Source organism: Diceros bicornis, chromosome 13 (genome assembly GCF_020826845.1).
Source record: "Diceros bicornis minor isolate mBicDic1 chromosome 13, mDicBic1.mat.cur, whole genome shotgun sequence".
Taxonomy (NCBI): Eukaryota; Metazoa; Chordata; class Mammalia; order Perissodactyla; family Rhinocerotidae; genus Diceros; species Diceros bicornis.
Genome location: NC_080752.1, coordinates 16,407,181 through 16,429,709, shown reverse-complemented (window position 1 = coordinate 16,429,709; position 22,529 = coordinate 16,407,181). Strand labels below are relative to the sequence as shown.

The 22,529-nt window shown below is 51.3% G+C and overlaps 1 protein-coding gene across 9 annotated transcripts; it reads left to right on the top strand.

Moving 5' to 3' along the window:
- The first annotated feature begins 2 nt into the window (after positions 1-2).
- LOC131412648 (NADH-cytochrome b5 reductase-like) lies at positions 3-22,360 on the top strand. Of its 9 annotated transcripts, none has more exons than XM_058552498.1 (7): positions 3-60; positions 4,846-5,118; positions 6,030-6,178; positions 8,635-8,722; positions 12,067-12,171; positions 15,299-15,502; positions 19,107-22,360. In XM_058552498.1, the coding sequence occupies exons 2-7, from the start codon at positions 4,927-4,929 to the stop codon at positions 19,308-19,310; spliced, it is 942 nt and encodes a 313-aa protein (XP_058408481.1). In that variant the 5' UTR covers positions 3-60; positions 4,846-4,926; the 3' UTR covers positions 19,311-22,360. The 9 variants fall into 9 exon arrangements, with proteins under 9 accessions (XP_058408481.1, XP_058408479.1, XP_058408473.1 ...); XM_058552496.1 differs by lacking the exon at positions 3-60 and adding an exon at positions 127-219 and having other exon boundaries at positions 4,846-5,026; XM_058552490.1 differs by lacking the exon at positions 3-60 and adding an exon at positions 127-219.
- Positions 22,361-22,529: the final 169 nt, after the last annotated feature.

Here is a 22,529-nt window from a genome sequence, read left to right as displayed (position 1 = left end):
CATCTTCCCGCGCGCAAAGCCTGCTGGGAACGAAAGGGGCCGGAAGCCAGGGCTCGTTTGGTGAGTAGCAGCCACTCCCACCAATCACAGTCAGGGAATCCTTGCCTTGCCCCACCCCGCAGGCCGTTCTCATTTTCTCCTTGGTGGGACCCTCTCCGCCTTCCCGGGGAGGGAGGGAACCTGAAGGATCCTCAGGTGAGGAGAAGCGCAGGAGTGTAGGTGAGTGATCATGTGTAGGAGCTGGGACGGGCCTAGGAGAAGAGCACCAGAGCTTCAAAGCTGAACTCAGGGCAACCCTGACTGCTTACGCGCAGTTGGAGCTTGGGCAGGCGTGTCCCTCTGAGCCTCAACGTCGCTCGCTGTGAAAATGGGGCTAGAAGTGCCTCAACCAGCGCGCCTGTACAGCGCCGGCCCGTAGTGGCTGCGCCCTAAGTCTCCTTTCCTCTCCACCCGCTTCTCACCGCTGCGGGCGCTTTTACCCTGCCCCTCCCCTGAGCCTGAGAGTGACCTTGCCCCACCCCGCACCCGACAGCTCTTACTGCATGCCTCTCCCTCGGCGTCCAACGTGAGGTACTTTCCTCCTCTTTCCTCGGGCTTTCCTTTTCCGCCCCCTGGAAGCCAGGGCGGAGCGGTGGAGGTGTTCCCCGCTCTTTGCGCATCACGTATTTATCCAGTGCCCACTGTGTGTCGGGCACCGTGCTGAGCATCGGGTTTGCGTTGGTGAATAGAACAGATGTGCGATGTAGAGCCTGGAGGTTAGTGGGAGATAACAGACAGAAAGCAAGTAAACATAGCAAATAAAGCAAGTGCGCCACACACACACACACACACACACTCTCTCTCGCCCCCCCCCGCCCCCTCCCCTCTCCCCGTCTCCCCCTCTCCCCCTCTCTCCCTCTCTCCCTATCTCCCTATCTCCCTATCCTTTTTCCCCAATTTTCTTTCTCTTTAGCATTTAACACTGACATACTCTGTATTTTCTGTTTCGATCTTGTTTAATGTCTCTCTCCCACTGGAATGTAACCCCCAGGAGGCAGGGCTGTATGTTTCTTCACTGCTGTATCTCCCCTGCACATAGTAAATACATGTTCAGTGAAGGAATACATAGTAGAAACAAATGGGAAACCTGCTAGAGAATGAGAAAGGAGAGTTTCAGGGAGGGCCTCTGAGGGGAGGTGACCTTTAAGCAAGGCCTGAAGGGTGAGGCGAGTTGTGGGACAGAGGCACAACTTTTGTCAAGGCCTGGCTTAAAGGTGGTGCTTCTTGGACTGAAAAGGTAGAGACTGAGAGGAAGCGTGAAGCTGATCTTTAAACTTCATGACTGACGTGGCCATCTTCACTACCAGTTTCCAAAATACCAGGGAAAGTGGGATTATTAAAATATAGAGAAGGTAAACTTAAGGCAAAGACTGATATGAATAACCCTCACACTGTACCGCAGTTTACAATTCACAGAGCTCTTTCGCTTAACCTCACTTTATCTCTGAAAACCCTCAGGAGTAAGAAATCGGCATAAGGAGGGGACCAGACCTCATTCACTCATAATGCATACCTGGTACCTAACATGCAATAACAATGGGTTGAACTGTTGTGACACCAGGCTAGGCTGCACACTCTATGAGGGTGGAGCCCGCGTTCTATTTACCTCTGCTGTATCCCAGCACCTAGCACTGCACTGGCTCCCAGACCTTATTTGTAAACTGAATGAGCACTCGCCACTCACCGGAGCCTTCCATCTGCCAGGCCTGTGCTTGGTGGTAGAATACAGAAAGAATTAGACACCACTCTTCCCCTCAAGGGGGTCCCAGCCAGCTAAACCTTCCTGAAATCATAGAACCAGCAGCAGATACAGGTTTTCTGAAACCAAACCCTTTCCTCTATAAGAGAAAGATTTATTGCTCACAGAGGGACTGCCCTTCTGAAACCAATGATAGTAAGTGGTAAGAGAATTTGGACAAGTTCTGATCAGGAAGAGCCTTGGACACCAGGCAAGAGGAGTGGATTCTATCCAGGAGGCAATGAGGAGCTGTTAAAGGTTGCTAAGCAGGGGACTGGTGTGGTCAGAGCTGGTGGCAGGTGTGCTGATGGATGGTATAGGCAGAGACTGAAAACAGATCCTCTGGGCCCGTGGAAAGGAGGAAAAGTGGAAAAGATCTTGAAGGTTAAGACTCCTGGGAAATGATTGGTAACAAGAAATAGGATTTCCCTGTCCTCTGGCAGACTTGGTGGTTTGCTCCTCTACTCGTCCACAGACTTGGCCCACATCTTGATCCTAGCACCTAATGCATGAATGAAATTAGTGCCATTGGGAGGCTCCATGGTGCCCATAAAATTCAGTGACAGTTTGGCAAGTTGGGCCCCTGTTCTGTGCCAGCCCAGTGCCAGGCACTGGGAATTGGAGATGAAGACACACACACACACACACCCCCCCCCCGCCCTCCAGAAGCATGAAGTCTAGTGAGGAAGAGCACCAGCCTGGAGGCAGAGGAGATCCAGGTGTGCGTACTACCACTTCTGGTTTCCTGATCTCAGTTCTCTTATGAAATGAGGAAGAGCATGGCCTGCCTACAGCTGGCTGTTGGGAGGATTGAGTGAGTCACTGCAAAGTGCTTGGCACAGACCAACGTGCTCAGTAAGTGACATCTGTTCTTATAACAGTTATTATCTGCTTAGTGGATGACTCTCCCACTAGGCCGGGAGCTCCTCCAGGGCAGGGAAGAGTGTCACTCACCTGTGCATCCCAGCGCCTCATGCTGCAGCCCCTGCCCAGTAAGTGTGTGAGGCAGGAATGAATGGGAGGAAGGCGGAGGCTGGAGCTCTTAGAGGTGCAGTCAGGCGTCACTTAACGATGGGGATGCGTTCTGAGAAATGCGTCTTTAGGCAGTTTGGTCATTGTGCAAACATCATAGTGTGTACTTACACAAACCTAGATGGGATAGACTACTGCACACTAGGCTATATGGTCCTAATCTTGTGGGACCACTGTCGGATATGTGGTTCCTCATTGACCGAAACATCATGCAGCTCATGACCGTAGTTGCATTTTAGAGGAATGATATTTACATCAAATAATGTTCTGTGACATCGGACCTTGTCTGTTCTCAGACAAGAGGGAAGGAACACCCTCCTTTCCTTTGATTTGCCTATGGAATTTTAAATGAATAATTTGCTTGCAGGTGAGATGATCAGGTCTATTTCTATATAAACTGTGGAGTTCCACGTATGGAATTCCACATATGGAGAACCTTGATAAATCCCAAACTGCCCTCACAGAAACATCTCAAAATAAATCATAGCCATTTCACTTGTCCTCACTGATCTTTCAGACTACATTTACCTAACAGCCCTGAAACCAAGCCCCTTTCCTTCCTGCCTTCCTTTCATATAACACACATAATTTTAAATATCCACTGTGCTGTTTCATAAAATGAATAAAAAACAGATCTCTGCCCTCAGGGAGTTTACAGTCTCAAAGAGGAGAAAGACATGTAAACATGTAATTTCTGGTGAGTGTGAAGTGCATGCTGTAAGATAGAGATTCATTCATTTGGAAAGTATTGAGCACCTGCGATGACCAGGGCTGGACCACGTGCAGTGAGTGCTCGCAGGAGGGGTGAAGCCAGGCAGGCCTTCACAGCGGGCTCCAGCCTGTGCCTGTTCTCTTCCGCTACCTGCTCGTCTCTCCCATGGTGTCTGTTACCTGGATCTCCATCTCCAGACTCATGTTCCTAGGCCTATTTCATCAAACAAGAGAACTGGATTGTGTACTTGGGTGCCCCACGGGCACTCACCCCTTCCTCCTTCCCCTAAAACTAAACTCCTTCTCTTGAGCCCACTGTCCACCCAGGGATCCAAGCCAGACACCTGGATGTCCCATCAACCCCTCTATCCCTGTCACTCCCTCACCTCACATCTTGTCAGTTACTATGTCCTATTAGTTCCCTCTTCAGGATTTCTCTAGCTGACTCCGCCCTCTCATCCTCCCTGAAGCTACCTTGGTCCAGGTCCTTGTCACTTCTCTGGACCATCACAACCTCCTCCTTCTGTTTTCCTGTGGTTGAGGAACAATATGTTCTGAAACCAGACAGACCAAAGTTAAAATCCCAGTGCAACCATTTTAGGAGCTATGTGACCTTGGGTAAGTTATTAAATCTCTCCAGACCCCGATTTTCCCATCTATAAAATGACACCTCTAGTACCAGCCTCGTTGTTGTAAAGATTAAATGACATGCAGCACTCTAGTGGGCGATCACTGACAATCCTGAGTGAAGGAAACCAGACACAGAAGAATATAATCATGTCATTCTGTTCGTATGCAGGTAAAAACCGTGCAGAGCTGAACAGTAGTCGTTAAGGTGGCAAACAAAGGTGGCAAAACTAAGGAAAAGCAAGGAAATGATTATAGCAAAAGTCAGGCTGGTGGTTACCTGAGGGGAGGGGTGTGATCAGAAAGCGACACATGCGGGAGGCTTCTGGGATGCTGGTAGGTTCTTTACTTGACTGAGTGGTAGTTACAAAGGTGTTCTTTTATAACATTTTAATTTAGTTTTTATAATTATTTATTGTACATAAATGCACTTCATCATTTAAAATATCTTTTAAGTTCTGTGTGATTTTCTATGTGAAGTGCGTAATCCAGCACTGAGAGCTGGAAGAGGTCGGAAACCGTGGTGGCCAGTGAGGATTGTTGTGTCCTGTCTGCCTGCCTCCCCGCCAGGCAGCAGATCCCAGGGTTGGTTCATCCCTGTCCCCAGCGCTCACGCAGAGCTTGGCACCTGCAGGCCTCAGGGAGAATGGGAGGAATAGAGGTGACCAGAGTGTGACCATGTGTTTTTCCTCTCCCAGACTGAAGGGGACAGGCCTGGGCCCGTGGCCTCACAGAGCAAGGCCTGCTCTCCCTCCCAGGCTGTCCAGGCCCCGCTGACGATGGACGAGAGGGAGGAGGACGACGATGAGGAAGCCTGGCTGCAGCTCCGGCCTGTGGAGCCCCTGCCCTCCCAGTGCTGTGGCAGCGGCTGCTCACCCTGTGTGTTTGACCTCTATCTCCGAGATCTGACAAGATGGGAGGCAGCCCGAGTCAGCAAAGACAGGAGCCTGCTGAGTGGGGAGGAGTCACAGGTGAGGGAGGGCTGTCCCTGAGACAAGAGGGCCAGGGTGGCAGCATCTACCTGGCTTCGGCCCTGCTGGGGGTGCCTGCTCGGGGAAGCTTTCCCTCACTCTGTACAGCAGAGAGAAAAGAGTGTGCTTAGCAGAAGCAGACAGATCCAGGTTCAAAGGCTAGCCCTGAGCTGGGCATAGGGGGTCCCAGGAGTGAATTGGCTGTGGGCATTTTACAGGAGAGAGATCCGTGAGGCATGGCATTCAGAGAAGGCTTCCTGGAGGAGGTGCAGGTGGGGTGGAATGTTAAGGGCAGTGAGCTGAGACTTAGAAGACATGAATTTGAGTCCCTGCTCATGATGTGGTCTTGGACAAGTAAGTCACTACCACTCAGGCCTCAGTTTCCCCACATGTAAAATAAGCCTATAGGATTAGATAATCTTTAAGGTCCCATTAATTTCTAAATTCTGTGAATCTGGATTTTAGCAGGTTTGAAGGATGGGTATGTCGTTCATGCGTTGGAGATGAGTGTACTGGGTAGAGGGCACAGCTTGAGCAAATGGAGACTCCCAGGTAGGAGGCAGCAGGGTGTTCTTGGGAGGATGGAGAAAAGTCTGGCATCTGATGCATGGGAGATAAAATGAGGTTTGTGGGTTATCCACAGGGGCCTTGAGTGTCCAGCTAGAAGGCTGCACTTTATCCTGGGGCTTAGGGGAGCCATGGAAGGCTTAAGAGCAGGGGAGCTCAATGTAAAGTACCCTGACATTCTTAGATCAGAGATGAGAGGGAAATAAGGTAGGACTACCGTCTGTTACACGGAAAACTTAGCAGCCAAGACAGCCTCTCCTTGGGGAGGGTGGGGTGGGTGCTTGTGGGTGCTTATGTGTCTCCCGAGCTCCAGCTTCTAGCTGTTGGATCTTTTCCCGTTGCAGAGCTGCCCCTCCAAGCTGAGCCCAGACACCTTCCTGGCCTTCCGCATCACTGCCGTGCACAGACTCACCAAGGACACCTACCATGTCCGGTTTGCACTGCCCGGGAAGAGCCAGCTGGGCCTGCGACCTGGCCAGCACCTCATCCTACGGTACACTCAGGTAGTGGGGGGACCAAGCTTTGCAGCCCTGCTTTGCCATTTGCTAGCTGTGTGGCCTAGGCGACTTGCTTAACCCCCTTAAGCCTCCATTTGTCATCTTCAAAATAGACATAGTAATGCATGACTCAAAGGGTTCTTGGGATTGAACTAGATAATGCATTTGCCTAATAAATAATAATAATAACAGCAGACACTTCTTTCGTACTTACTATCCAAGGCACAGTTCTGTGTGCTTATGTGCATGGACTCATCTAATCCTCACGAGATCCTGTGGGGTAGGTACCACTGTCATACCTGATAGGAAACTGAAGTCAGAGAGGTTCAGTACATTGCCCAAAGTCACACAGTTAGGATATGTTGGAGCCAGGATTTGAAGGCAAGCAGTTTGGCTCTAGAGCCTGTGGTATCCTAATGTGACTGATAGAAACGACACTGTCATTGAGAATAAGGGACTTGCCCAGTATTACACAGCTAATAAATTGTGGAGCCAGAGTTCAAAGCCAGACAGCCTGGCTCCTGAGTTACACTCTTAGCCACTCCTCTGAACTTCCTCCCAGCCTGCTTTTGTGTTCTCTTCCCACCTCGATCCCCACCCCCACCTGCCCAGGGACAAGACCTTTTGGGACCTCCAGCTGGAGGTGTCTGCCAGGCAGTCAACTCTGTGCATCGGAGGCTCAGGAGAGAGATTGGAGCTACAGACTCGGATGTGGGAATCATCGGCGTGTACCTGGACGGCATTTGGGAGCGTGTGTGGCATGGGGAGAGGGAAGGGCAAAGGACTGAATCTTGGCAGCTCCGGCATTTATGGTGTTGGCAAGAGGAGGAGGAGCGAGCAAAGGAGGCAGAGGTGCAGCCAGAAGACAAGGAAAACCAGGAGAGAGCATGTTACTGGTCACTCTCTGGCCACTTGCCTTGCCCTGACCCCTGGTGTTTGTACCTGGCTCGTTCCAGCCTGTGCCCTGGCTGGTGGTCCTTAAAGCTCCCTATTCTGGTGGACAGGAGGGGCCACAGGGCAGGTCACAGCCCCATGCAACCCTCTATGCGTAAATCAGGGACCCCCAGAACTCTCTGCCTCGAGGCTGGACTTTCTCCACCCTCTCTGCCACTCCAGTGACATTCCTAACACACGCAGCTGACTATGTCACTCCCTGTTTCCATACCCGGTGCTCCACGATGCCTCCCCAGTGCCATGCTAACCCAGGGCCCCAGCTTCCTTTCCCACCAAGTTCTTCTCCCTCCCCCTCCCTTATACTTGCCTCTCATTCCAGCCTCGTGATCCACTCACCAGTGCCTGACTTGGCCTGCATTATCCTGTCTCTAAGCTTTTGCTCAGGCCGTTCGCCCTGCCTGGAATTACTTCCCTTCCTGTCCCCATTTTCACCTGTCAGTGGCCTGCTCATCCTCTAATTCCCAGCTCTGGGAGGCCTCCTGAGGTTCCTCCGATGAGAGTGGTCGCTTTCTCCAAAGCGTGCGAGTTTCACTTCTGTGGTAGCAAATGTCCTGGAGCTCTTTGCATCCAAGCCACGCCGTATGTCTGTTTGTTATTTCCTCATTTGTTTCACAAGCATTTGTTGAGTATTTCTGTCCAGCTCTCCCACTTTTGATGCATTAGGATGGGGCCTTTTTAATCTTTGCATACCTCAGAGAAGAGAGTTCGTACATCGTAGGACTAGAGAGAGCAGTGCTTAGGAGCTCCTGGAAGCTCTGAGGATTGGTGCTGAGGAAACTGGCTCTGGAGTCAGGCAGAGCTGTGGGTGGGTTCTAGCTGTGTGACCTCAGGCAAGTGACTTCCCTTCTCTAAGCCTTGGTTTCCTCATTTGGCTTATTATTTGAATTAAATAAGATAATGCATATAATATGCTTGCTGCATAGTAGGCATTTAATACAAGGCTGCTATTATTATTATTACATACTGAGGATCATCATCCTGGCCTCTCAATGACCTTGTGGAGAGGGTTCATACATGGGGTCGGGCTTTGACCTAGGGCTCCTTAGAGGATCCTTCCAATTCTCATGCTCCTGGCACGTGGCAGTAAGTGTTTAATAAATGTTGAACATGGTAGTTTTATCTTTATCACTCTGTGGTCAAGAAGAGGTCAGGAAAATCCACAGTAGTGTCCTCAAAGCAGCTCACATCATCTATGTACTTTTTGAAGCACATTCCCATGTGTAACCCCAATGGAACCGTACAACAGGGACACAGATGGCTGTCGCTGTTTTACAGAAGGGGCAGCTAAGAGATTAATGACCAGGTCTCACAGCCAGCACATGGCAGTGGGGGAGCCCAGTTCTTTTTTTTTCTGCTCCACCTTGCCTGCCCCTCAGTGAAGACCACTACGGGTGACCAGACCCCACCTTCACTTTCACCAGCCTGGCACAGAGTAGGTACCTATAACAGTTTGTTGACTGACTGGCTGACTGCCTGACTGAGTGCTTCTCTTTCCCAGAGGGATAGTAGATGACTTAGAAATTCAGAGAGCTTATACGCCCATCAGCCCTGTCAACGCAGAAGGATACTTTGAAGTTTTAATCAAGGTAAGCTGACTCACATTGATGCTCTAAGATGCTGTGGATTGGAACCTCCATTTGACAGCTTAGTTGGGCTGGGGCAGTTCCCAGCCATGTGGGAAAAACCACTGTTCACATGGGAGGAGGCTGGCTTGGGGGAAGAGTGGGGATAGTGAAGGAGGCTTCTCCCATTTCCTTCTTTCCTGGGGAAGGGAGGGCTGCTGGACCACCAACAGAGGGCATATTCCTGACAAATTTATGAAAAGGAGGCTCAGACTGAGAAAGGTAAAGCTGCTCCTTCTTACTTTCTTACCTGTTGGTGGAAAATGAGCACTGAGCCAGGGGAAAAGGGGCACCTACTATGTGCTGGGCACATAGTCCAGAGATGAGTCAGACACGGTGTCTGCTCTTGGGCAGAGGACCAGAACAGGACAGTACAGTGTGATAGACACCATGACAAGAGGCCCCAACCCAACACAGGGCAGCTGGGGTGCAGGGAAGGCAGGGGGGCTTCCCAGCAGAAGCTGTAAGATTGGTTGTATGTTTAAGGTAAGGAGTGGAGAACCACAGGGGAAACATGGGAAGGCAGCTCTCTGTGCTGGAACAGCACCTACAGCGGCAGAGGAGGCATGATTTGGGGAACTGTTAGTCATTTGTCCTGGATCAGAAGGGGGCGTGCAGGAAAAGGTGGGACATGGAGGACCTTGTGGACCAAACTAACGTGAGATCACCTGCCAGGGAGGTGGGCCGGGGCGTTTGAGTTGGGCCTTGAAGAAGGAGTCCAAATTGGCAGTGGCAGAGAATGGCATTCCAGGCCGAGGGGACAGATAACCAAAGGCAGGGAGGGGTGAAACGGAACAGGGGGTCTTGTGGGAACTGTCCCCAGTCTCAACGGCAGGAGGAGAAGTGCTTGTGGGGGCAGCCAAGGTGTGTGGGGGAGTTGGCAGAGATGAGATGAACAAAGTGGGCTGGATACAAATACCCCAGAGACCTGAGGAACAGGCACCAAATGTATAAGAAGTCATGAAGGTCCAATCACGTGGAAAAAATAATTAGGTGGAACTACATGAAGTTGCTGATGTGCTAATGTATTTAACCTACAGAAACAGCAGTTTCCTGTGGGTCAACCTAATATATAGTTCTAGATCATCATTTCCCAAATGGAATGCTAGGAAACACCAGTATTTAAGAGTAGCTTTCACATCCTTTACCTTCCTTGTAGGCCAGGAATTATCCCATTTCATTGATAAGCAAACTGAGGCCCCAGCAGGACCTGAGCTCCACAGCTAGTAAGAAGGGCAGCTGGTGGGTGAGCCCTGACTCCTGACTCCAAGAGCCCAGCTCCAGCTCCCACCTTCCCTGCCTGCCTGCAGAGCCCGAGCGTTTGTTCCCTCCCACGTAAGCTTGGATGGGATCCCTTCTCCACACAGCTGTTTGTCTGAGAGATTCCACAAATCCTCTCCAAATGGCCTGCTTCCCCAGGCTGCTTGTCCGGGTGTGTTTCTGTTGAAAGGATGAGCCTGGAGACAGTTCTTCAGGGCAGCTGGATCTTACCCAGCTGCAAGGCTGATTTTCTCCTTCGTTTACCGGAAAGCCTCTCTTTAGAGAGATGCTTAATTATCCCTAAGCCACTGGCCAGGAAGAGCTGGAAATGTCTGCAGATTGGTAAGGCAGACGGGTTTTTTTCAGTTTGCCCTCCCATGTAGATGGGAAGGAGGAACTCCCGTTTCTCAGGAACCTTCTGGCACCCGGCACTGCTTCTGGCTATTTTCATTGTCTCCTTTCAACCTCATAACCACCCTGCAAGAGTAGATCATATTATCCCCATTTTACAGATGAAGAAACTGCAGCTCAGAGAGATGATGTCATTGTCCCAAGGCCCCTTTGGGTAATATGATCCCAAGTGGAAGAACAGAAGTTTGATTCAGTTCTGTTTAACACGTGTCTGTTGGGCATTTCCTCAGTGCCAGGCTCTGTGTGGGTGCTGGAGACACAGAAGAATCCTTCATCTCCCCTTGAGTGCTATCTGTGCCGTGGGGCCTCTAAGGCACAGCTAGGCTGTGCCTCCCACAAGGCTGGGGCCAGAAAATACGGTGTGCTCGGAGACACAACCTCCAGCAAGTTAGGAGAAACACTGTAGCCTTCTTCCCAGACCTCTCCCAAGTGAGCCAACGACTTCCCTTGCTTTATGCATATGGTGCCTGAGGAAGTCAGGGATGGTGCCAGAGGTGGCTGTGGGTGCATAAAAGCATGTCTGGTGACCAAAGCCCCATCTCTCCTTCAAGGCTGGTGATAATCTCACTCTAAACCCCCTTCCAGTCCCGTCTCCCAGTGCTTCCCCCGCACCCCATCCTACCATGTCCACTTGCTGTTGCCAGAACATGACCTGGGCTGTCCTACCCCTGACCATACCATACCTGATGCCCAGAATCCTCTCTGCCCTTCCTCAGTGAATTCGATCTTGCCCAGCCTTCAAGGTCCAGCTCAAATGCTTCCTCCTCCAGGGAGTATCCTCAGTCCCCCTCCACTGGAAGTGATTGCACCTTCTCAGGGTTCTCCTAGCACTTGATGCTTCTCATAGGGTATTAGGTAGTCTCTGCCTTGTGTATATCTGAGACTTAGGTCCCTCCTAGATTGGGAGCTCCTTAAGGGGAGAACCTGAATCTGGATTGATTAATTAATTCATTCATTCATTCAGATATTGATGAAGTCCTTTCTGTGGTTCAGGCACTGGCTGCCTTCATGGAGCTTAAGGTCCGGCTGGCTGCCCTGCAGCCCCAGCATGGTGCCTGGCCCCGAGTGGGTAGGCACCCAGGAAATGCAGACTGCTCTTCCCCATGGAGGAATCCCCTCCACAACCTTCATTTTTTTCATCCAGCTAGGAGACAGTATAGGGTAATGCAGAGATGGCACATGAGTGGCCTGCAAACTGACTCTAGCCTATAATATATTTGGTTTTGGCCTGCAGTGTTTTAAAATTTTGAATTAATTGCTGACATTTCAAAAATGGGAGATTTTTTGTAAAATATGGATTCCTGCCCTTGTTGGAAAATCAGAAGATCTGGGATCATGGGCCCCACAGACTATGTATTGGAATTTGCAAAGTGGCTTCCTCCTTTAGAAAGAGTATTCACTCACCAGTATCCCACAGTCACCACCACTCACTCCTGTCTCCCTGACACTGAGACTGAGTGTTAGTTGCCATTAATCATCTCCTATCCGGTTCTCCACTGGGTTATGTTACCTGCATGGCCCTGCAGTTATTTGCGTCTGAGACCTCTGTAGTTAAGGCTGTAGGTCCTGTGGATTCTCATCCCAGTCTCACCATCTCCCTTCTGTGTACTGTGAGGTCTCCCTGTGTTTGCTCCCAGTGCTACCAGACTGGGCTGATGTCCCAGTATGTCGAGTCCTGGAGAGCAGGAGACACGGCTTTCTGGCGAGGACCGTTTGGAGGCTTTTGCTATCAGCCAAACCAGGTCAGTACCAGCAGGCTAAGTCCTTCCAGCTTAGCTTCCAGGACTTCAATTTTCATGTTTTAGGCTATAGAATCTCACTGCACCATTCTTCCTGAGCCCAAACTCAATCCTGAGAGTATCACTGGGATTAGACATGGGAGGGGATGCAATAGGCACTAAGAAACAAAACTGCCTGCCCATACTCCAGAACTATCCACGCCTGCCCATTGCTTAGAAAAATCCAGACTTGTGTATGTGGTATTTAGGGCCCCTATACCATCTGACCCTCAGATACCTTCCAGTGTCTCATTGCATTTGCAAGACTATGGAGACTGCTCCCTCGATACACCCCAGAGCTCGCGGCTTGGGAGCCCACTGCTTCACAACCCAAAGGCTCTTCCCCTCGTCTTTGCGGAGTGTTCACATCCTTCTTTGATGTTCCAGGGAGGAATTAGTTATTAATTTCTCATCAGTCAGTACATGTCTGGAAAGCAGTATGTACAAGGAGTCTTAAGAATCTTTAAATCCTTTGGCCCAGTAATTCCACTTCGTGGAAGTCTGTCTTCTGGAAAGAATCCAAAATACTGACTCTTTGGCACATGTTCGTTGCAGCTTTATTTATGATAGCAAGAAATTGGAGACAACGGAATATCCAACAACAGGGGAGCAGTTAAGTACACTGGGTTACAGATATTTAATAGAATATTATCTTGGATTTTAAAATTATGTTTGTAAATGATGTTATATGTTTATGCTATAAGATCAAGTGACAGACACTAGGTAAAAAACTGAATATACAGCAGCTTGGGAAATTAAGTTAAAATGCACAGAAAAAATATGAAAATAAAAAGCAGTGAAATGTTAGCAGCTCTGGGTGGTAGAATTGTGGGTGACTTGTTTTCTTCATTATACTTTCCAAATTATCCACAGAGAACACCTATTACCTTTATAATTAGGAAAATAAAAACAAATGGAAAACAAGGAGTCATTCTCTCTCTCCATTCTTTTTGTTTAATTTAAAAGTAGCTTTTATTGATATTTTTCTTATTACAAATGCAGCACATGTTCATTACCAAAAAACTCAGCAGCGATAGAGAGGCAAAAGGAGGGAATAAAGAGCACCTGCAGGCCGCCCACCCAGACACACCAGCCTTACTGCCTTGGCGTATGTCCTTCCAGATCCTCTTCCACACGTGTGTGTACATACAAGCACACGCACACACACATATGTGGGTATAACAATAACATCAAACATGCACGTGGCACCTCCTCTGTGCCAGGCTCTGATTTTAGCACCTGCCGTGTAGTAACTCATTTAATCCTCACAGCAGCTCTTGGGAAGTGCTACCCCCAGCTTACAGACATGTGCACATTGATACTCTTCTTTAGCATTCTCCCAGTACTAACCACGCTCAGCCTTGCATTTCAGCTGAGGGTGTCCCTGTGTCCCCCAGGCCCCTGAGAGCAGGGACTGGGAATTGTCCCTGTCTCCTCCCAACCTGGAGGGGCCCACCTTTTCCAGTGGAGCCTCTTGGTGCCTGTGGATGCTGCTCCTCTGCCTCTGCAGAATCGACTGGAAAGCCTCTGTACTTCTTATCTAGGGAGGTCGTAGGGCCTGGCCGTGACGAAAAAGCGATGGCATCTCACGTGTTAAGATTCGGCCACTGAAACTGTGGCTGAGGCTGGCCCTCTCCTGTGAGGACACCAGGTGGTGCCGCCCTCTTCGCAGCCCTGCCTTGCCACTCTGCGGTCATCCTCAGTTTGTGGATGTCATGTCAGCCCGGAGACTGGCACGTTAGCATCTGTGTGTGCGTCTGTTCCACACACATTTCCCAGGTGTCCATCTAGGGCCACAGATGGTCAGACGAGGCCCCTGTCCTCCAAAAGCTCATAGTCTGATGGGGAGACAGACACACAAACAATGATGACAACACAGTGTGGCCAGTGTTAGGAGGGGTGCACAGAGGGCTGTGGCAACACAAAGGGGGTCCTCTCATCTGCCCCGGGCTCAGGAGAGCCTGCGCAGCGAGGGGAGAGAAAGGAGGAGCACGGCAGAGTGAAGCCCGGGAGGCTGGGAGAGCGCTGACACAGGACGGGTGACAGGCCAGCAGTGGGGGCTCAGTGGGGGAAGGACTCTGATGGTATGAAGCCCTGTGCTCCACACCAGGCACTTGGTGTCATCTCATTTAATCCTCACGACAGTTCTGAGGTAGCCACTATTATGGGGAGGTGCTATTAGGTTTTTACCAGTGAGGAAACCAAGGCTCAGAGAGGTGAAAGAATTCGCCCAGATCGTATGGCTGGGGATTTACACCCAGATTTGTCTGACTCCTGATACTCCAGGAAGTATTTCATGCAGTAGTGTGGTGTGCAGTGGCTGTCAGTAAAGAGAGTGAAAACTCGGACTGCATTCACAGAGGTCTAATCTCTAGAATGATGGAGGTGAAAACCTTAAGGAGGATTGCCCCACTTTAGGGGGCCTAGAGTCAGAAAATGGGTTCAGTGAGGAGGAGTTGGTGGAACTGGGGCCTCTTGGGGTGGAAGCTCACTTTTATCGCATGGCTGTTCCATGCCAGCACTGTGCTAGGCACTTATGGATAGTATCTTATTTAGTCCAGAGAAGAGCAGGCTCAGGGGTCCAAGCTGGGACCCTCAGGTCTCTTCAGGGCTGCCCTGGGGCAGAGGGAGCAGAGGGCAGGGGTGGGTTGGGGGCGGTGGGCAAGCCTCTGGTGGGAGCAGACTTCAGCTCAGTGTGAGGTGGGAAGACCTCCCTGGCAAGGGGAGTCAGCCTGTAATAGAGCAAACTGCCTTAGGAGGTAGTGGGCTACTTGTCAGCAGAAGTACGTGAGCAGAGTCCTGTGGGGATGCTTTAGAAGGCAACCTAGCCACTTGTAGGATGGGCTACACCGTTAGGTTCCCTTTTAGCCCCCACATTCTGTGATTTCTGTTACTTAGACCTCACCAGTTGTAACCTTTCACAAGTAAGGATGGCTTCCTAGAGGAGGTGGAGGGGGCATCTCTTGGGGGACATCAGGCAGGGCAGTGCCGTCCAAGTGAAGCATGACCAAGAAAAGGCCCCATAGTGGGTGGCAGGTGGGTGGGGAGTGACCCCCCTGCCCCCGCCATCATATTCCTGTCCCATCCCCAGTACGGTGAGCTCCTCATGCTGGCTGCGGGCACCGGCCTGGCCCCCATGGTGCCCATCCTGCAGAGCATCACAGACAATGCAGATGACGAGACCTTTGTCACCCTGGTCGGCTGCTTCAAGACCTTTGAGGGCATCTACCTGAAGACCTTCCTCCAGGAGCAGGACCGTTTCTGGAACGTCCGCACCTTCTTTGTACTCAGCCAGGTGAGCCCACAGTGGTGACTTGCTTCCCTGATTGAGACTCTGCTGTCCCCTTGCACCTGTCCTAGTATCTGTTGTGGCCTCTCTGCCCCAGGCCATAATAAGAATCCCTGCCACTGGTGGAGCCCCCACCACGCGCCTGGCTAGGAAGGCCAGTATCGTCATGTTCACTATGCAGATGAGGGAGCTGCCCCTCAGAGAGGCGAAGGTGCCAGCGGTGTCCTGCTGCTAGATGAGTGAACCCAGGCTTTGAGCCGGGGCTGTCTGATTCACCGTGCTTTGCTGCCTGCCGTCCGCCCTCTGGCGTCATCAGGTGCATGGCTGGGGGCCTGGCTGTGGAGTCAGCGGGTCAGGCCACTGATCTCTCTAGGCTGTGATAAGCTCTTTGAGGCAAGGACACGTGTCTGGATGACACGCTCCTCAGTGCTCAGCGTGGTGCCAGGCCCAGAGGAGGCACTGGCTCCCTCGACTGGGGAGTGAACTGGGCCCCAGGTCACTGCAGCTCTTAGGGCCCTGCCACGTCGCGTCGTCCCTGCGTGGGAGGACGTTTGCTCTCAGACTCGCCAAGCTGCAGATGCTCCAGCTGGAAGCGACTGCCTCATGCCCCCTCGCCCCTCTCATTCCCCATCCCCTCCATGCACTGAGGCCTCCCTTCCCAGGTGTCCGCTCTGGCACGCCCTCAGCCAGGCCTTATCTCAAGCCAGGCCCTCAGCTCTCTTGTTCACCTGCCATCCGCTGGTCTGTAGCTTTAGTTCTCTTTCCTGCACCCCCTGGGTTGGGGTCCCCTGCTGGGGCCTCTCCTCCGTCCTCTTGCTCAGGGTCAGCCTCATTGCCGTGTACTCTGGAGCACCCTTCTTATCAGTTTCCTCTTTGAAGCAGCTTTCGAGGGTCCCTAAACGCTTACGTGATCCTCGACATTGTGGCTGGGTGGGGGCTGTCAGGAAACACCAGAGGTCCTGGGATCCCCAGGGGCCAGGGTCTGCTGGCCTGTCGCTGGGCAGGTGCTCAGCAGTGTGAACGTGGAGAAGGCCATGCTTGGTGACCATTAGTAGCAGCAGCAGTGCCCAGGGCAGGTGCAGCCTGAGGGGGTGGGGTGAGGAAGGCCCGTGCTGCTAGGCAGCTCACTCAGCCCTGCCAGAGAGCCTGGTCAGGGAGGCGGGAGGAGGGGCAAGAAGGCAGGAAGATGACCTGCTCCCTGCCCTCCGGGCGCTCACCTGTGTGTGGGGTGACAGCCACAGGGACGCTGACGGCGCTCCCTTCACTGAGCACGTTCTCTGTGCCTGGCGCTGTTCTAAGCACTTGGTGTGTGTTAGCTCATTTACTCCCCACCAGAATCTTAGGAGGCTGGTACTACCATCATACCCGTTTTACAGATGTGGAAACTGAGGCAGAGAGAGATTAAGAACCTTGCCCAAGGTAACACAGCGAGCTGGTGGCCATCTGGGTTGGACCTCCGTGGTCCTGATCCAGAGGCCGTGCTCTCACTGCTCATCAGTGTAAGACAGCACAGGGATAGGTGCTACGGAGGGGGTTCAGGATGCTGGCAGCAAGCAGGGAGGGCTTCCCAGAGGAGAGGGCATTTGAGCCTGGGCTTGAGGGTAGAGTTCAAGTTCACTGGCAACGGAGGGCCTTCACCCTGGGCCGGGGCTTCAGTGAAGCTGGTGGCCTGGGATGGCCTCAATGGCAAGGGCAGGTGAGGGGCTGTGGAGTGAGAGGTGCCTCCTGCCCACCCTTACCCCCTCCACTCGGGGTGCTCCCTCTCCTGCCTCGGCCACAGTGACAGCGTCCTCACGGGTCTCCCTGCTCCAGCCACTCCCTGCCGATTCGTCCTTCATCCTGAAGCCGGAAGGGCAGCTCTGACCACGCCCCACCCTGCTTCCAGCCCTTCCCTGGCTCCCCACTGCTTTCAGGACCACGTCCAGGCCCGCGTGCCTATGCCAGCCCTCTGCAGCCTCGTCTCCTGGCCCACCCTCCCTGCACGCTGTGTTCTGCTCTCCTGGTCTGCTTGTGGTTGCAAGTGCTCCGTGTTGCTGGCTGCTGGGCCTTTGCCCGTTGTGCTCCCCCTGCCAGGAGCGCTTCTCCCCACCTCTTCACCCAGCACCTGCTCATCCCTCACCTCTCTCTGCTGAGGTGTGATTCCATCCTGGAGGCTTTCCCTGAGCACCCAGGCTGGCGTAGCTGTTTCTGCCGTCACAGCCCAGCTCTCCTCCTTCACAGCACCCACCCTGCTGTGCCATCATTGTTTACAGGTCCTCCCCCCAACCTGAGCAGCAACCAGACCCAACGCATCTCTGGCTGTGCAGTTGGGGTGAGCTGAGCTGAACCAAACAGGCCCGAGGGAATTGGGCAGCAGGAAGGAAAGGCGAGGCCAACGGGCCCTGCTGGTCCCTCCCCTCGAGGGCCCATCTGGAGGGTCAGAGCAGGGAGGAGCACAGAAAGATCCAGATCATGACAGAGGAGCCCCTGTCAGCACCACAGTGCTGTCCTCAGAGGGCCCTCGGGGTCATGGCCCTGTGAATGCCCCTGGGTCCAGAGGCTGCACTCATGGAGCTTCGACCAGGGCTTCACCCTGCACTCATCACGGGAGCTCAGAGAGGTCACGGCCACTTAGCCAGGGAGTGGCAGCAATGCTTGGATTCCAGCACCCCTGTCCTGTGTCTGCTTCGCCCCAGAAACTAGAAGCTCGCCTCAGTGGGGCCTGCTGAGTTGCGAGTCCTGCTGTGTTGTTTGTTTTGTTTTGGGCTCTGGTTACGTGGTTTCTTCTTTGTTAGAAGTTTTCAAACTAGATATACTTAATGATTCGTACACTTTTCTCTACGCATGTTATACTTCAATATAATGTTTACTTAAAAGAAGTCCCTCCAAGTCAGCTGGCGGTGGAGGTTTCTTTTGTGACCCTGAGGACGAAAGCCACAAGCTGAGGCCAGAAGGCAGGAAGAGAAGGAGCCGAGGTCCCTCGGGCACATACCCCTGGATGCTACCTCTAGCCTTGTTATGAGGGAGAACGAAACCCGTCCCTTGGTGAAGGCCGTGCTGCCTGGCATCTCTGGGACACAGAGCCAGAGTGAGGCCTGGGACCTTGTCCGTGTGGAACAGCTCCGTGTCCCCAGTGCCTAGCACAGTGCCAGGCACAGAGTGACCACTCAGAAAATGCTGGTTAAATTAACAAGTTGATTGAACCTTAAAACAAATGAACAAGTTATGCTCCGAGAGTGATGGTGATGGATAGTCTTGGAGAGATGCTGGGAGACCACGGTGATGAGGAGAAAACACTCCCCCAGAGTGACAGGTGCAGCGGCCCCGGGAGGCAGTGAGAAATGGTGGGGCCCGAGTTCTAGTCCTGCGGCTGCCCGTGTCTCGTGTGTGCCCCAGGGGACATCCGTCCTCCTTCCTGTGCCTCTCCTGTTGTAGGATAACCACCCCGCACAGGCTTGTGTGAGGGTGCTCTGAGTCCCAGCGCGAGGAAGTGCCTGGCTCCTGGTAGGGTTGGGTGAAGGTTGGCTACCCACCCTCTCTGCCACAGTTGCCTCATTTGGCAGAGAAGAGCTGTCTATGTGAACTCTGAGGACCCCCCAGTAGTCACCCCCACTGTTTCTCATCATCCCAGGAGGACTGCCTGGAGCAGCTTCCCTGGAGTTACCGGGAGAAGACCCGCTTTGGCCGCCTGGCTCAGGACCTGATTGAAGAGCTGGTCGGCTCCTGTCGGAGAAAGCCGTTTGCATTGGTCTGTGGCTCGGCCGAGTTTACCAAGGACATGGCCAGTTGCTTGCTGCACGCCGGCCTGGCCGAGGACTCCTACTTCCTCTTCTAGGTCTGGCCTCCCTTCCAAAGCCCGGGGGGGGACCTGCCATTGGGTCACAGGAAGGAGCCCAGACTGGAATCAGAAGACGTGGGCGGAAGACCGTCCCTAACTCTCCAGGTGACCTTGGGCGAATGACTTTACCTCTGCACCTCTCTTTCTCATCTATCTGCCATGAGGTCACTGACTCCCTCAGGCTGGCATCCTGCGTGTGGAGGGAGGCGGGGGCTGCAGGAGCCTCAGGGAGGAGAGTAACCAGCCTGGCAGTCTGAGCCCCAGGATGAGTAGGAGTTGGCAGGAGAGGGGGCTTCCTTGGTTCCTCAGATTAGAGGGCTTTGGAGGGGCTCCCGCAGGACCCTGCCCTGCCATGACTGTTGCAAAGCCTGCTTTCCCTGGACTGTGTGTCCCTCTTGTGGCCTTAAGGCTGGCTCAGAGGAGGCGCTCGCTGAGTGTTTAGGGAATGACCATAGAGGCTGAGAGCTCTTCGGTGGAGGAACTCGCCTTCTGTTCCTCCAGTGCCGTGAGCCTGACACAACGAAGGATTTGGGTTCTGTGACCTGACCACGTTCTCAGAGCGAGGCGGGGCCCTGGATTACCTTTATTTTATATTGGCCCCACGCCTTTCCTTCTGCAGACGGCTTCACTCTTCCCTGGCTCTAGAGCCCAGCCCAGAGTCCTTTCTCCAGCAAAAGAGGCACAGAATCAAACACCCCTCCCTCCTGCAGGCGGCCAGCTCAGCCCACGCCTTAGGCTCAGGCGCCCTGGTGACGGTTGCTATGGAGATCTAAAGATAGAGCAGGAGTCAGGAGACCTGGGTCCGTCTCCCTGCTCTGCCGCTGAGCGCTGCTGATACCGATCCACCCACCCCTCCCCTCCACCCCGCCCCCTCCATCTTGCCTGGGACATGCCCTCCCCAGGGAACCCGGCGCTTCCGGCAGTGCACTGCAGTTAATGAATTCTGCTTTTTGCAGCCTGGGCTCCAGTGTGCGGCACCAGCTCAGGCTGGCTACAGGCAATCCCAGAATTGGAATATTAAGCCGTGGCATCTCAGAATTAGAGAACCATAGAATCATAGAGTTAGAATTTTACAGTCGTAGAACCGCAGTCCCCATCATATCAGAGATTAAAGTTCAAGATTCCAAAAAGCATCCAAGGTACCAGACTTATTGTATCCATGGGGAAACCAAGGCCAATGAGGCTAAGTGACCTGCCCAGGGTAAAACAGTTCACGGAGGGCCAGCTCTAGAAGCCAGGTCTCCCAGTGTCAGCCCCGTGCTCAGAGTTCTGTGCCTGTGGTTTACAAACTGGGCTCCCAGGACACTAGGGTTCCTGACATGGCAGCAGTGAAGGGACAGCCAGATGGGGTCTCCAGACCCCCCTTCAACCAGAGCAGTTCTATTTTTTTTTTACTATTTTTTTAATTGATGTCATAATAGTTTATAACATGGTGAGATTCCAGTTGCACATTATTATTTGTCAGTCACCACATAAATGTGCCCCTTTACCCCCCCAGCTCCCCCCTGGTAACCACCAAACTCTTCTCTCTGTCCATGTGTTAGCTTATATTCCACGTATGAGTGAAGTCGTACAGTGTTTGTCTTTCTCTGTCTGGCTTATTTCACCTAACATAATACCCTCCAGGTCCATCCGTGTTGTTGCAAATGGGACGATTTTGTCTTTTTTATGGCTGAGTAGTATTCCATTGTATATATATACCACATCTTCTTGATCCAATCATCAGTTGAGGGACACTTGGGTTGCTTCCACATCTTGGCTATAGTGAATAATGCTGCAGTGAACATAGTGGTGCATAAGCCTTTTTGGATTGTTGATTTCAAGTTCTTTGGATAAATACCCAGAAGTGGGATAGCTGGATCATAAAGTATTTCTATTTTTAATTTTTTGAGAAGTGTCCATACTGTTTTTCATAGAGGCTGCGCTAGTTTGCATTCCCATGGGCAGTGAATGAGGGTACCCTTTTCTCCACGTCCTTTCCAACATTTGTTAGTTTTGTCTTGGTGATTATAGCCATTCTCAAAGGTGTAAAGTGATATCTTACTATAGTTTTGATTTGCATTTCCCTGATGATTAGTAATGTTGAACGTCTTTTCATGTGCCTGTTAGCCATCTGTATATCTTCCTTGGAAAAATGTCTGTTGATATTTTCTGGCCATTTTTTGATCAGGTTATTTGTTTTTTTGTTGTTCAGTTGTGTGAGTTCTTTATATATTATGGAGATTAACCCCTGTTGGATATATGATTTGCAAATATCTTCTCCCAACTGGTGAGTTGTCTTTTCATTTTGATCTTGGTTTCCTTTGCCTTGCAGAAGCTCTTTAGTCTGATGAGGTCCCACTTGTTTATTTTTTCTTTTGTTTCCCTTGCCCGAGTAGACATGGAATTCAAGAAGATCCTTCTAAGGCTGATGTCAAAGAGTGTTCTGCCCATATTTTCTTCTAGGAGTTTTATAGTTTCAGGTCTTACCTTCAAGTCTTTGATCCATTTTGAGTTAATTTTTGTGCATGGCGAAAGATAATGGTCTACTTTCATTCTTTGCACGTGGCTGTCCAGTTTTCCCAGCACCATTTATTGAAGAGACTTTCCTTTCTCCATTCTATGTTCTTAGCACCTTTGTCGAAGATTAGCTGTCCATATATGTGTGATTTTATTTCTGGCCTTTCAATTCTGTTCCATTGATCTGTATGTCTGTTTTTGTACCAGTACCATGCTGTTTTGATTATCAGTGCTTTTTAGTATATTTTGAAGTCAGGGATTGTGATGCTTCCAGCTTTGTTCTTTTTTCCTAGGATTGCTTTAGCTATTTGGGGTCTTTTGTTGCCCCATATGAATTTTAGGATTCTTGGTTCTATTTCCATGGGGAATGTCATTGGGATTCTGATTGGGATTGCATTGAATCTGTAGATCGCTTTAGGTAATATGGACATTTTAACTATGTTTATTCTTCCAATCCATGTGCATGGGATATCTTTCCATTTGTTTATGTCATCATCGATCTCCTTGAATAACGTTTTATAGTTTTCATTGAAAAATCTTTCACTTCCTTGGTTAAATTTATTCCTAGATATTTTATTCTTTTTGTTGTGATTGTAAATGTTCTATTCTTGAGTTCTCTTTCTGTTATTTCATTATTAGAGTATAAAAATGCAACTGATTTTTATAAGTTGATTTTGTACCCTGCAACTTTGCTATAGTTGTTGATTATTTCTAATA

What these genes read in the sequence shown, in the direction of transcription:
- LOC131412648 (XM_058552498.1), top strand. Translation starts at nt 4,927, where the DNA reads ATGGACGAGAGGGAGGAGGACGACGATGAGGAAGCCTGGCTGCAGCTC. An exon ending in ACTTTGAAGTTTTAATCAAG is followed by an intron (nt 8,723 to 12,066) that starts GTAAGCTGACTC and finishes GTTTGCTCCCAG; the next exon opens with TGCTACCAGACTGGGCTGAT. An exon ending in TTTGCTATCAGCCAAACCAG is followed by an intron (nt 12,172 to 15,298) that starts GTCAGTACCAGC and finishes TCCCATCCCCAG; the next exon opens with TACGGTGAGCTCCTCATGCT.